Source organism: Narcine bancroftii, chromosome 9 (assembly GCF_036971445.1).
Source record: "Narcine bancroftii isolate sNarBan1 chromosome 9, sNarBan1.hap1, whole genome shotgun sequence".
Lineage (NCBI taxonomy): Eukaryota > Metazoa > Chordata > Chondrichthyes > Torpediniformes > Narcinidae > Narcine > Narcine bancroftii.
In genome coordinates, this window is record NC_091477.1 from 87,191,544 (window position 1) to 87,206,731 (window position 15,188).

General features: G+C 39.4%; 1 protein-coding gene across 1 annotated transcript; it reads right to left on the reverse strand.

The window, feature by feature from the left end:
• Positions 1-499: 499 nt before the first annotated feature.
• Positions 500-14,713, reverse strand: serpine2 (serpin peptidase inhibitor, clade E (nexin, plasminogen activator inhibitor type 1), member 2). Its single transcript, XM_069896722.1, has 9 exons — positions 14,306-14,713; positions 12,068-12,350; positions 11,104-11,331; positions 9,795-9,989; positions 8,779-8,977; positions 7,659-7,756; positions 7,495-7,581; positions 4,338-4,427; positions 500-1,532 (listed from the first exon to the last, which is right to left on the reverse strand). The coding sequence occupies exons 2-9, from the start codon at positions 12,324-12,326 to the stop codon at positions 1,495-1,497; spliced, it is 1,194 nt and encodes a 397-aa protein (XP_069752823.1). The 5' UTR covers positions 12,327-12,350; positions 14,306-14,713; the 3' UTR covers positions 500-1,494.
• Between the last annotated feature and the right edge of the window lie 475 nt (positions 14,714-15,188).

Consider the following 15,188-nt stretch of genomic DNA (forward strand, 5'->3'; position numbering starts at 1 on the left):
TCTTCTCAGCCTCCAAGGGTCCTATGTTAACTCTGGCCACCCTCTTCCGTTTTATATATTTATAAAATTTTTTGCTTTCTGTTTTTACATTTTGTGCCAATTGTGGTTATGTATAGCTGTTTAATTATACTTCCAGCATCTTGGGGGAGTGAATGTTTTATATACTACAGCACTGCACTCCAAACAAGTACACCAAGGCTCCATAGCTCTTAGAAACTATTGAACAACATATCGGGTGTGAGTTCAATGAGGCTGGTTTATCTTTTCACCTCCCAATCTGTCAGCTGGAGATGACCAAATGGCCCAATCTCCCTGGTGCTTTCTGGAGTCTACACCCTCCCTGTAAAATTACAGGGGGGGAACTTATCAAATGCTTATTTTGATTATGTCAAGTAGAGCTCCATCAGATAATATTGGAATTGGTTTGTCAAGTACTGACAGAGACAAGGGTTAAAAGAGAGCAATGAACAAGGTGAAAACTTTCCACATTTGCTTTCACTTTTGGAATAACTGACATTTATTTCATGGTTTGGCCAAACAATCCATTCAAGATAACATTGTTGCAATCCCCATACCACCTTCCATTTTCCCTTTTAATCAAGAATTTTGCAAATCGGCCAAAATTTTCCAATGACTATCTGACAGAAAATAAAAATCAAACAGTATGGTAATTCAAATTAATTTTAATGAAAAAAAATTTTGATAAAATGTCTATTGTTCAGGCAAAACTTACTTCAAAAAACTTCAAAGTAGAATTAATCACATTTAAAAAAAAGACTATGAATTAAATGCATTAATAAAGCACCCATTTCCTAACATAACCAACAAAATATAAGTAGATAAAATTAAGTTTTTAAATTAAAAAAAATTTCAATTCTACTAGAAAGATCTTTACTATTATTCACTATGATGCATTTGATCTTCCATAATTTCTGCTTAAATCAAGCTGCTTCCAATTCTAGAAGTAACCAAAATATTTAACTTTTGGTTAAAAAAAAGTAACTCAAAAGGAAGCACTAATTATTCCTGAACATCTGTCATGCTATGTTGAATTCCCTTTTTGACTTGAATGGTGGTTGGGTGCAAAAACATCACACAATTCTACAAAAGGATGTTCTAAAGTTGCATTGGATATTTAAACCACAAACATCCAACATCTCTAGTTAATATCACATGTACTTTTTTTTGAGTAGAGCACTTTTCCTCCCACTTGAATTCCACTTGCATTTCAAGAGTAAATATTTTGTTATCGACTCAGAGGTCAAGGTAATACAGAATTAAAAAGGCATGGCTGCAAATGGTTAGAACATATGGCATTTACAGAGAAAACATTCTAAGCAAGGCAAAAATAAACATTACTTTGACAGTTTCAATTAAAATTAATGGTCTACATAATAGATTTACTTCTTACAATCAAACGACTTGGAAGCAATTTGGTATTTTCCTGAACACTAGAAAGCGCTTCAGAAAAGTTTTTCTATCAATGTTGCCTTATTATGGCTTTGAAACTTGTCCAATGAAAAGGATGGTACCTGTGTAAGCAATTCAGAACAAAAAATAGCAATCAGAGCCCACATTGTAGCTAGTTATCAATTTAGTTAAGCACATCATCTCAAGTGTACAACTTTAAGAGTGGTTCTGCTTGAATAGTCTTCTTTCAAATACAATTAAAACTTGCTTTGTGGACACCAAACTCTCAAATTAAACAAATGAGAGGCATTTGTGCTACCAATCCATGGCCCTAGAGGTCCAGTGTGTTGTACACATTTCATACTGAATTCCAACAGGAAGCAGCTTACCCAACAGTCTTTAAATTGGACCACAAGCAGTTGCTCAACAAATAAATGTTATTTCAGTACTGTGGAGCTAGGAAGATTACAAGATCCAACTCGCACCCCACTCCAAACACATCCCCAACTTCCTCCTTTTCTCCATTACTCATTCCAACCCTGCTCACTCAGCTTTGCAGCTGACGGATTTCCCACAAACAGTAATCATCTTTGTCAATCGTCAAAAAAGGCAGAGGTATCAAGATGTTGAGCTTTTCAGAGTAAACCCTTACAAAAGGGGTTTGTGTCCTGTAACAGTATTTTGGATATTGTTCAGGGCCATGGAGCCAAAAGGATTCAAGAGCAAGGGGGATACAAACACAAATAAGGAGATGTTTCAAAAATATGTTTTCTGACTTTATAGATAATCCAAATTAGCAAATAATTGAGTAAAAACATTTGGGCTTTGTGATTACAACTGAAATTATGATATCTAAATATATCCAGACAAAGTGAATCCAAGTTTAAAAACTTGGCCTTTTTTTGAATGGCAAAAATGACTTTTGTAACTTAAATTTTCTGAGTGTCATTTCAAATGGCCAGCTTTCACTGTTCTTCCACATTGTGCCCATTACACATGAATATCCTGCAGTTCATGTACTGCAGGATAAATTTGACAATTCATTTTAGAAAGCACAGTATAGATTTAGCTTGTTATCCAAAACAGGTATTTATAACTATTTACAAACAAAAAACTAGGTAGTCTTCTTATCGAGATAAGGACCACAATATTAGAAAGAGGTGTTAAAATGTTTCAAAGGCCTTTAGAACATAGAAATATCTGCCAAAGGCAATTGCTGAAGCAAAGTCCATACTGAAAGTGAATCAAAGAGCGCGTTAAGAAACAAGTGATTTGGTGCGTTAACAAGTGATTATCAGCCCACCAGGCTCATTTATCTTCTATTATTCCAAATGTTATTACTAATGACATTTAACAATCAAGAGCAATAGCTCTTCAGCACCACTCACATTTACTAGCAGTTTAGATCATTATTGAAAAATGTACTTTAAAAATGTACCTACCCTATGTCTCCTTCCCATCACTGGATATTTAGTTGGCCAATATGCTTGAGCAGTTTAAGGAAATTTTGTGGAAGAATTACAAAATTTGTCAAGCTTTTCCTTCATTCCATATTTAAATTACAATAGATCAGCAATCAGGCTTTGCACAGGAATTCCAGGCATTCCATTTCTATTTATTGATTTATTAACTTGCTATTAATTGTTGCTTCAGGCCAATAAACTCACTTATAACCTGAAAGCAACTGTGAAGAATGTTGCATTTTGCTGGTTTGCCCATGAGCACTCACATAAAATGGCACCAGGTTCAGGACTCTGCATACCGTTTGTGGAGGCACTGCCAGATTACATCCTGTAGTGTCTATGAGCTTTCACTTCAATTGAATTTTTGCAGATGAAATAATGCAGACAAGGCATATTAAATTTTAAATGTGTATGCAGTAATGTTAAGAATTTGTTGATCATATATTTATGTTTAATTTCAAGAGCGAGAGAGAGAGACAGAGAAACAGAGAGAGAGAGAGAGAGACAGAGACAGAGAGAGACAGAGACAGAGAGAGACAGAGAGAGACAGAGACAGAGAGAGACAGAGACAGAGAGAGACAGAGACAGAGAGAGACAGAGACAGAGAGAGACAGAGACAGAGATATTCTGGACAAATCATGCAACCTGTTTGCACCTAGTCCTGGTGCCTGGCTTTGAGGTTCTGGTTATGTCCAGGAGACATTTAGCAAAGTGTAGCTGAATAAAGTATTCAAGCAGTAATATGGGAATTATGGGAAACTAGACAAATTAAAACCCATTTTCAGGGCAAAAAGGAGCTCTGGATGTCACCAATTTAAGTCTAACAATTGGAATGCCATTAAATACAAACCAATTCCTAGGAGGTAGTTTCTTGGAGCACTGAAGGGGAAAAACCCAGAAATACTGGTGCTTCTTAAAACTAGATTGCAACAAAGTTTAAAAATTAAAATCTAATTCAGCTGATGCAAACATGGGCTAATGGAATTTCCACAAGTATTGAAAGGCATAATTCAATACAAAAACTGGTGAAAACACTGCAGGTCAAAGAGCATTTCCAATTAATAGCTCAGCACGCTGGCAATTCTGGCTGGCCTCATCCCATTAGAGATCTTCCTTTTATCCTTTACTTCCCTTCCCAAATGTCTGCAACTCGTCATTTTACTCCTCATTCTTTGTTCTGGGATCTTTCGCTCAAAATATTAATTTTTTTTAAAAATAGATTTAAGATTTTTACATTTCTAGGTTTTTAAAAATATATTCAGTTTAATAAACCAACCTGATGAAAATATCCCATTCAACAGAAACAACAACTTTCTCTGATGTTGCTTCAGCTGCTCAGGAGTTCCATCTACTGCAGCATTTTTTGTGAATTAAAGATTCAATTATCAAACCAAAAAAAAATCAACTATTTTCAAGCAATTTATAATCAAAAGGATGCAATAAAATAGAAAGGATTTTTTTTACCTGTAATATTGTGCCGGACAATATACAGAAATGGTCTATTTACTGTAAATGGAGGGATTATTCTAAGTGACTTCAACATAAGAACAGCAGCTGTAATGGAAACAAAGCTATTAGCAGATTCACAGCACTCCCCAGCTATAAAGTCCCCTTTTCCACTGGCATCCCAGTTAATTGGCTTTACAGTATCCCAAGATGAGAAGCCCTTTGTGTAGTTTCCACTGTACCACAACTCATCCCTAGGGATTAGTGTGTTTTATCTTCTACTGGAAACAGGTGACTGTCTGCTGTTCCTTTTCCACTGGTTTTATCAGCTGACAACCAGGGATCCGCTGACAACCAGGGATCCGCTGACAACCAGGGATCCGCTGACAACCAGGGATCCGCTGACAACCAGGGATCCGCTGACAACCAGGGATCCGCTGACAACCAGGGATCCGCTGACAACCAGGGATCCGCTGACAACCAGGGATCCGCTGACAACCAGGGATCCGCTGACAACCAGGGATCCGCTGACAACCAGGGATCCGCTGACAACCAGGGATCCGCTGACAACCAGGGATCCGCTGACAACCAGGGATCCGCTGACAACCAGGGATCCGCTGACAACCAGGGATCCGCTGACAACCAGGGATCCGCTGACAACCAGGGATCCGCTGACAACCAGGGATCCGCTGACAACCAGGGATCCGCTGACAACCAGGGATCCGCTGACAACCAGGGATCCGCTGACAACCAGGGATCCGCTGACAACCAGGGATCCGCTGACAACCAGGGATCCGCTGACAACCAGGGATCCGCTGACAACCAGGGATCCGCTGACAACCAGGGATCCGCTGACAACCAGGGATCCGCTGACAACCAGGGATCCGCTGACAACCAGGGATCCGCTGACAACCAGGGATCCGCTGACAACCAGGGATCCGCTGACAACCAGGGATCCGCTGACAACCAGGGATCCGCTGACAACCAGGGATCCGCTGACAACCAGGGATCCGCTGACAACCAGGGATCCGCTGACAACCAGGGATCCGCTGACAACCAGGGATCCGCTGACAACCAGGGATCCGCTGACAACCAGGGATCCGCTGACAACCAGGGATCCGCTGACAACCAGGGATCCGCTGACAACCAGGGATCCGCTGACAACCAGGGATCCGCTGACAACCAGGGATCCGCTGACAACCAGGGATCCGCTGACAACCAGGGATCCGCTGACAACCAGGGATCCGCTGACAACCAGGGATCCGCTGACAACCAGGGATCCGCTGACAACCAGGGATCCGCTGACAACCAGGGATCCGCTGACAACCAGGGATCCAAGAAGGGTTTGAGGTGGTTAATCCCCAGTGTGAAATGACATAATTTGATGCTGGCATGCTGTTTTCTTTTTCCACTGGACTGTCCCAGTTAATTCTTGGGAGAAGATGCTAGTGGAAAAGGGGTTAAGCCATTTCAAAATGTTTATTACCTCCAAAAGTGTAATTTCTTAAATCATGGCACATGCTTAAATTAAAGCCTGCAAAGAGCAATTAGGCTAAGATGCATACAGTTCTTGGGATGATAAAAAAAATCTAGTTTCAAATCCATGTGGTATTTTATTGACAGTTTTCCAACTGCTGGCACAGACAAAAAAATGTTTTGCAGACTATGGATCAAAACAAATAACTGCTCAATATTTCTTGAAAATGAAGAATAAAAAGTTTATTTTTCTCCATTAAAAAACAGACCCTGAAATCATGGCCGAGCCTTACTGTATTCTTGCAGGAGAATTTATGAATATTTGAATAATTTGCAGTTTTAAATATGCTATGTCTCCACAGGTCTCTGCCCTACCACAAACAGAAATTAGTGTTTTTGCATAAACAAATCTGTTTAGGTCCAAGGTTTAGACAGAGCTTAGATCAAACTCCTTACAACATGAAAGTTGCAATACCAGATGCCCAACCTTTTATCCGGGATTCTAAAACACAACCTCCAAAAACCGGCACTTTTTCGGTAGACATCTGCTCAAAGATGGAATTTGGTGCCAAACATGACCCGACACAATCCTCCCTCAACTCCCGTGTATCCTGTAACATTCCACATTGCTAATTGGTGGTATCATTAATTTACAAGTACCCTACCTGTTGAGCATGACCCTCTCAACTCGCGTTGGAATATCCCATGTTGTTCCAATACTTTATAAACTCCTCTGAATCACTGTATTACCAATGCCTTTACAGCATCACAGTGGTTTCAGTCGTCACAGCAGCGGCTCAATGGCCATTGTCTGTACCCGTAAATCCCTGCACAACAGAAACCCCTTCCAGCACCAGTGCAGTAGAACCAAGGGGGCTGTCCCCCTGATGCTGGTACAGTGGCAGGCAAGGTGAGAGACGGCAGTGTGACTTGGACAGTCTTAAAGGGACTGCAGTTTTAAAAAGATTCCAAACAATCCTGATAATTCCAGATAAAAAGGTTTGGCACCTGTACAATCATTAGTTAGCAAATAGGATTAGAGGCTGGTACAAAAATGCTAATTTATGTGTGCAACATCCCACAGGGCTATCAGCCACCCTTGAACCTTTAGTGCTGCACCTCATGTACAGCACAATACAAAAATGATCTATAGGGTATCCTTTTCTCTTATCAGGAAAAAAAATTAGCTAAACTAGATTGTGCCCAAGACAATTTCATTTCCCTGCTATCGCTGACCTTTTTTTGTTCCATAGGCTTTATTTTTGTTAAAAACCTATTGCAAAGTACTTTCAACACATCCCCAGAAGTCCACATAACAACTATATAGGGCAAACACCTCAAATATTTCTTGTTGAAGATGATTTGTTGTTAATTGATCTGTAGTAACTTACTTCAATTCAGTTATCTAAGCAACATTATTCTTGGTTTATTATTTCTCACAGCCTGATTGGTCTGCTGTTTATTTATCTTAACATTCATTTTTGAAGAGTGCAACTATTTGTAATTTTCCAAACTTCTGACACTACACCAGAATGATAAAGACGACCCATTCCATTCGAATTTTCTCCTCCCTTTCTGCAAGATACAATGCACCTTAACCACATGTGGTGAGTTAATGCTATCCAAACTAGGCTTCATTCAAATACATTCATGTGTTTTGAATAATTTGGGACTACCTTTATAATGCTGACAGACTTGCCTGTTCCTGCAGAGGCCTTTGTTCCATCTTCATTTACTTCAATTTTAGCCTTTTGTAGGACTTTTGAAACATACAACTGACCAGATCCTGCAAGAGATTGTTGCAATTTATATGCAAATCAAATGTGCTTTTATAAAGTTACTTAAACAAGCAGTGCTACTTACTATGGATCTTTCTAAAATTGGCTTTAACCTCAAACATGTCAGTGATTCCAAGACCTGCAAGTATCTTCTCCATATTGGTCTCTGTCTCAGCAGTGAATCTAGGAATATAAAGCAGTCAATTTTTCAGATTTATTGCCAGAGTACATATAGGACATATACAACCCCGAAATTCCTTTTTCCTGCAGGCACAGCAGAATTACCACTAATTAGCAGATCAAAAAAAGAGAAAAAATGTAAATTACTGTAAACAAAGTGTACAAAGAAAAAAAAATCAATAAAATGAACAATGAGTTTGTCATTGAGGAGTCTGATGGAGGGGTAGTAGCTGATCGTGAACCTGGTGATCCAAGTCTTGTGGCACCTATACCTCTTTCCAGAATGCAGCAGCGAGAACAGAGCATGTGCTGGGTGGTGAGGGTCTTTGATGATTGCTGCTGCTCTCTGACAGCAGTACTCCCGATATATGTGCTAAATAGTGGGGAGGGTTAATGACCTCTACACCTTTTGGAGTGTTTTTAAGCTCAGGGGTATTGGTGTTTCCATATAGGACCATGATGCAGCCAGTCAGCACACCTTCTACCACCCCTCCATTAATATTTGCTACAGTTGCGCATGTCATACCAAACCTCCGCAAACTCCTGAGGAAGTAGTGATTTCTTCACAATGCCATTGGTGTGTTGGGTCCAGGAAAGGTCATCCAAGATAGTCACTCTCCCAAGAACTTAAATTTTATCATCCTCTCCAACTCTGATCCAATGATCACTATACATCTCTGACCCTTTTTCTGAAGTCAACAATCAGCTTCTTCGCTTTGGTGACATTAAATGCAAGGTTGTCGTTGCACCTTCCAGCAGAGTTTTCAATCCCTTTCCTTTACAACCCACAAATTTGTAGATGTTATTGTCATACTGAGCCGTACAGTCGTAGGTGTAAAGTGAGTAGAACAGGGGCCAAGGACATAGCTTCATTACATTAGATCATTTAGAGCCAAATAAATCCACCATAGGGTACAGAAAGAGCAATTAGAAATTGTATACACATTCAAGTTATACACAGGTTGTCAAAACACTCAGTACTTTATATACAGCAAAGATAAATAAGGCCGAATATTTCTGCTCACCGAGGTATAGAAATATCAAGCATCTTTCCAGACATTATTTTCCTCCAGTTATTTATAGATTGTGAATTAATATGAGGAGTTACTGCAGAGAGTGGGATACTAATATTTTCTGGAAGAGCAATAAACATGCTAATTGTGTCTCCATGATATGGCAGCTCAAGAACATAATATTTCACATTAGTAGGTGTTTTGGCCATACCTACAAAAAACAAAACCAAAAATCATCTTAAAAGCAGATTAATCTCATGTACTCATGCAACTTTCAGTGTTCATTTGCAGACAAAATGTTGTGTACTATCTTTATTATAGAAAGGGCAAATATAGTGTCCAGTAAATTACAAACATCACAAATGCAATAGTTTTTATAGTAATGGCTTGGAGACAAAGGTTTAGAGAAAAAGCTGCTCGCTACTTTTAAAACTACTGATATGGGAATGATTTTGGGCATTATAATTCACTTATGATCACAGATATCCAATACTTTCCTTGTCCAAGTACAATATTCTTTGTGGGCAATTAAAACCATTGGCAGAAGCAATGATAAATTTCAAAAATGTCAATAGTTTGAGGTGTATCCAAGTTAAAGTAGTCACTACATGGCACAGATAAACAATGATTCTTGCCTCAATTGATGGCCCAAGCCAATAAATAAAGTGCTCCCGAGTCTGCAGCAATATTGGTATTTGCAGAAGAATACAGTAATATTTATAATTGGTTAATGAATGTTCAAATAGGCAATTCAAAATATACAAAAAAATTAATAATGCATCCAATTCAAAACTGGCAAATTAACATTCATGAGCATTCAATTTATTTACGAAAGACTTCCTGTCAACTGAGGAAATGCATCTTTGATGATTAATTTTGTAATCATTAATGTAGTCATTTGGCTCAGGTAAACAGCAGCATTGCAAGAACACACCCATACGCCCCATTATCCATCATACTTTGAAGTAAATTGGGCAATACATTGCACAATCTACCAGCTACATACAATCAATTCATATATGACTTACCAAAATTGAACGTTGATCTTTGGTTCATCATCGGAACTTTATACACATTTCCATCAGCTGCATAGAAATCGCTATTGTGAGTACTTTTTCGTAGAAATCTGGATTTCCACAGACCCTTAAAATATATAGCATTGACTAGTACAAGCCTGGTAGCTTCATTGAGAATGGTTGGGGAAATTAGATTTGTGATCATACCTAAAGAAACAAACCACATTGAAATAAAAAGATTAAACATCCTTCATGCAGTGTACAAGTCAATATCACTTAATACCCATTACAAAGAGTAAATTTTAAATTACCTACATTATATTCAGTCTTTAAAATTTGAAATTACCACTGATGAATGCAAATAAACTTGAAAGTAATTGAAGCTATAAAACACTACAGCAGTCACTTGAACCCACCTGGTCCATGCTGAACTGTTATTCCACCTCATCCCTTTGACCTGCATTATAGTTCTCCATACTCCTATCCAAATTGCTCTTGAATGTTGTAACCTGTAGTTTGTTCCACATTCAGATGTTCTCCTTAAACATTCCACCTTAAATCCACATCCTCCAATTCTTGACTCATCCAATCTCAGTACAGAACAAACCTGGTTGCATTTATTCTATCCAAACCCTTCACAATTTTGTATGCCCCCATCAAATCTCACCTCATTCTGCAATTGGCAGAAAATAAATTCCTAACCTATTCACTTCTCCATCTCTTCCCCCGCCCCCCCCAAACTCACAACGCAGCTCCTCTTGTCTCACCAGCATTCTTTTAAATTTTGTGCTCTTTCAATGCAGAATATTCCAAATCTGGCTCACCAATACCTTGCACATCTTCAACATCCCAAATCCTGTACTTAATACTTTTATTTATTAAGGCCAATGTGTCAAAAAAATCTCCGTGGCACCACTTTCAAGAAATTATCTATACTCCAAGATCCCCCTATTCTATCACACTCTGAAGTTTCCTACCATTTAAGGCGCAAATCCTATCTCGGCTGTCCTCCCAAAGTGCAATACCCCACACTTGTCATTTTGCAGCCCATTTTTTTCCTGCTGGTTCAAATCCAGCTGCAAGCTTTCCTCACCATAAATCCCCAATCCTACTGTCAACTTCTATGGCAGATTTACAACTTGGAAGATGCACCTTTACTTTAAACCAATTTTAATTGCTAAAATATTGTCAAACACAAATCAACTTGCAAATAAGTTAAAAATGTCTGTAAACTTTGAGGAGCACCTATAAAAATATTTAATAGTTCACATTCTTGCCACGATAAATATCATGCTACCAGTCAGATTTATGGAAATTGTACCTCTAGTTTGATTCTTAGTCCATTGGTTGATTATTGATGCAGCTGCTATTGGATCTTCAAAATTCACATTTTTCAATGCAGCTTGATAAATATCATTAGCTTTCCAAATAAAGGGTTTTTCCAATGAAAATGTACTCGGTACAAATATTCCATTAGCAATACTAACTAAATCCTGGTTTCTCCCTTCAGTTAATAACTTTTGAATCTTTTTGAGTTTTTTGTGAGCACCTGAAAATAAAAATCAATATATAAAGGCTTAATTTGAAAAACTTCTATTGTATCTCCTTTACTATTCAAAGGTACTCAGCTACAAAATATAAATGAACATTATTTAGTCCAAACATTCAAAATGTTTAATGGGTTGTATTTTAAATGCATTGATATTTCAAATCGTGTATCAAGTATTTTAGAGTTCCAATTTCTTCATGAAGTGCCACAAATAACATCTCCAGTAAAACTTGCCAAAGAATATTGTGTTCTTCGTGGATAGTTTGTGATAACAAAATAAAAAGTGGCTACGCCAGCGGGATCTCTGCGCGTGGCTACGCCAGCGGGATCTCTGCGCGTGGCTACGCCAGCGGGATCTCTGCGCGTGGCTACGCCAGCGGGATCTCTGCGCGTGGCTACGCCAGCGGGATCTCTGCGCGTGGCTACGCCAGCGGGATCTCTGCGCGTGGCTACGCCAGCGGGATCTCTGCGCGTGGCTACGCCAGCGGGATCTCTGCGCGTGGCTACGCCAGCGGGATCTCTGCGCGTGGCTACGCCAGCGGGATCTCTGCGCGTGGCTACGCAAGCGGGATCTCTGCGCGTGGCTACGCCAGCGGGATCTCTGCGCGTGGCTACGCCAGCGGGATCTCTGCGCGTGGCTACGCCAGCGGGATTCTCTGCCAAATTGATAAACACGTGTCCCACAATAAAATTTCTATTAAGTATTCAAGTAGGAAGCATAACAAGTTAAACAAACCATACGAGTTGAACTTCAAAGCATTTCTTAATTGTTCTCTTGTTCTTCCATCAGCTCCTAGATGCAGGATCGAAAGTATTGAAGCAATTCCATGTGGAGACATGATAATGTTTTCTGTTGGTTTAGAGCTAACAATCTGATCGAAAACCTTTATCCCCAAATCTGACCCAACTTCTGATACTCTCTTTTTCCACCGGCAGTGAACAGAACTTATGGTCACATAGAGGAGGATCAAAATGTTGATTTTTCTCATTGCCATTCCAATTCTAAACTGAAAATATACCTGCAAAAATAGATAGTTTACATAATTACACATTAGAAAACAATCTCAAATTTCCAACGATCTCAAAAATTTACTAATGAAATAAAATTCAGACTTCGGCTTAATTGGAACCATAGTTTGGAGGCTAAATGGGGTAATTAACTCAATCATGCCTTTAAAACAATCCAATAAAAGCAAAACACATGTGGTAAGAGACCAAGCTGTAATTAAATTGAAAAGGCCTGTTGGCTCATAGCCAGAACACAAATCAGACAAACACTTCAACCTTACATTAATTCAAGCCAAGCTGATGCATCAATGGCAGTCAATGGGTCACCAACCATTGAAGCACAAGCTCCAGGTTTCTCAACTACATTTCTTATTCTCCTGCAATTTCAGTAGATCTTTCTTCTTTGGCTTGGCTTCGCGGACGAAGATTTATGGAGGGGTAACGTCCACGTCAGCTGCAGGCTAGTTTGTGGCTGACAAGTCCGATGCGGGACAAGCAGACACGGTTGCAGCGGTTGCAAGGGAAAATTGGTTGGTTGGGGTTGGGTGTTAGGTTTTTCCTCCTTTGTCTTTTGTCAGTGAGGTGGGCTCTGCGGTTTTCTTGGGTTTCCAATCAGTAATAATACAAAGTACCCAAAATAAAATCTGCAAGCAACATTTGGAACATTTTGGGGATTCTCTGCAAGTCTTTCGAATCTAACATCTAACATCTTGCCACACTTTGTCGCCAAGTATTTAGTAAATTATAGAAATTAAAAAAGCCCTAAAAGGTTATTTCCTCCCCCCCCCCAACCACAGATACCAAATTAAAGATACATGGGATCAAGAGAAAAATGTTCCGAGACCAAGTAGGTTCTAGGTTTTTTTAGACATACTTTATTTTCAATCCATCAACTATATTTAAAATATCCTATTCATTCCTCGCTTCATTCTAAACCCCGAATTCGCGCCTATGCTCGAAGGGCGCATTCTCCCACTCCTTACTTCCAATGCCTGGTTCTTATTGTTATGCAATTTGGATCCATGAACTGTATGGGCTTCATCTTTCAAATGCTTTTTTTTGGGGGGGGGGGGGGAAAGAGAAATGGCCCAATTACCCATCTTGTATCCATTTTAGTGGACTGACTTTCATATTTTTAGATCTTTATTCTATTTAAGCGTTTTAGTACCTGCAATTTCTTTCAAGCGCAACTTTAAAAAAAAATCCAAACCCTTAAGTTAAAAATTTAAATGTTTCAACCTGCAGCCCAAGTAATCAGCTGGAACGGATCCAAAAGAGTAATTATTGTCTAATAACGACTTTATAGAGAAACAATGTTTAATACGTCAAAAACTAACGCGTTTGCACTGGAAACCGCCAACGTATTCCACACAAGTATAATCAAGATGTTATTAGCAGAGTTGAAACATTTACAAATTGATAACACACGTAACCAATTTCAATAGGCAGCCTTTTCTAACAATCCTAGTTAAATCCCAAATTACTTCATGTTCCCAAATTGGAAAATACTTAAAATGGGCACAGCTCTAAAGTTTAACTTTGTTCAATTTCTATGGGTTACCACAGTTCAAACGTGGCACACAAGACAAACTAAAGGCTGCAGAGGAGATTGTGCCAATGTATTGGCTTTGAATGGAACGTATGCTCTAACCACCGAGATACTAAGTGGGTGGCAAATACTTTGCATGCTTTCTAAACCATTTAGAGTTCATAATTTAAAAAAAAAGTTTTTACACCCGCAAACAAGGATTTGAGTTTCCCCACAGACTTTTTACATAAACTATATTCCACTAAGGAGCCAACTTAGTTGTTTGGAGTTAAATGGAAGCTCCTAAAGGGGGAAAAAAAAGCAAAAATTTGGTCATTTACTACACACCAGTTCATCCCTCCTGCCCTAAATATACATATTTAATACGTTATTAAAGAAAACATTTTTTTTTTAATTTCCCCCCCCCCATTAACTTACCCGAAGATTGGAACCACTTGAGAATATTCACTCAGGGGTTACGCGAAAGGAGAGCTTTTTACGCACCAGGACTGCTCTTCACCTATTCAAGCGCCTCTCGTTTAGACACAATTATCTTTCCGACTGGCTTAACCACCCCCAAAGCGCACTTTAATAGGTTTGCCTCCGCCCCTCCGCTCGCTTGTGCCACAAGTCGGGCGGTTCCACAAAAATGCGGAACTGCTTCGAACTCCAAGCACCAGCAGCAAGGCTGTGGCTACAATCCGAATCCTTTGTCACTCCGCTCCGGATATTAATCTCCCGCAGGTCTAAACTGAGAACGGGACGCGAGGAAATACACTCGCGGGCAGCGGCAACAACTGGCTTGTTTTGTGGTGACCCACGTAAAGGGTGTTGATGGAAAGCTACCCCTTCCGTTAAAGCATCCCACGCCTGGATTGCAACATTTGCCCGGCGTCACATCCGACCGCGGGTTTCGCCCAGGGCGCCCATTCTGACCATCTCAGTTATGACACTGGTGTGTAAATAATTGGGACATTTTAAAAAGTTACATATTTTCAAGAACTATTCCGCTCACTGAGGCATCGTGCTAACCGAAACGTGGGCTTTGCCATGTCCAACAATAACTCAGATTTAAGTGTCAACAAGTCATGTTATCATAGGTGCATGCAAATCTAACATTCGATGAAATCAAGTTCCACAGATTTGATTTCTAATTTGACAGTTTTCCAAAATATATAATGGAACGAAATTCTCCATCAGGAGGAAACAAAGACCTGGTTACAAGAATATGGTATCACCAGGATATGAACTTGAAACATTACTGAACTATTAGCTTGATAGTGTTAGAAATAGAAGTTTTTCTTTGGCTTGGCTTCGCGGA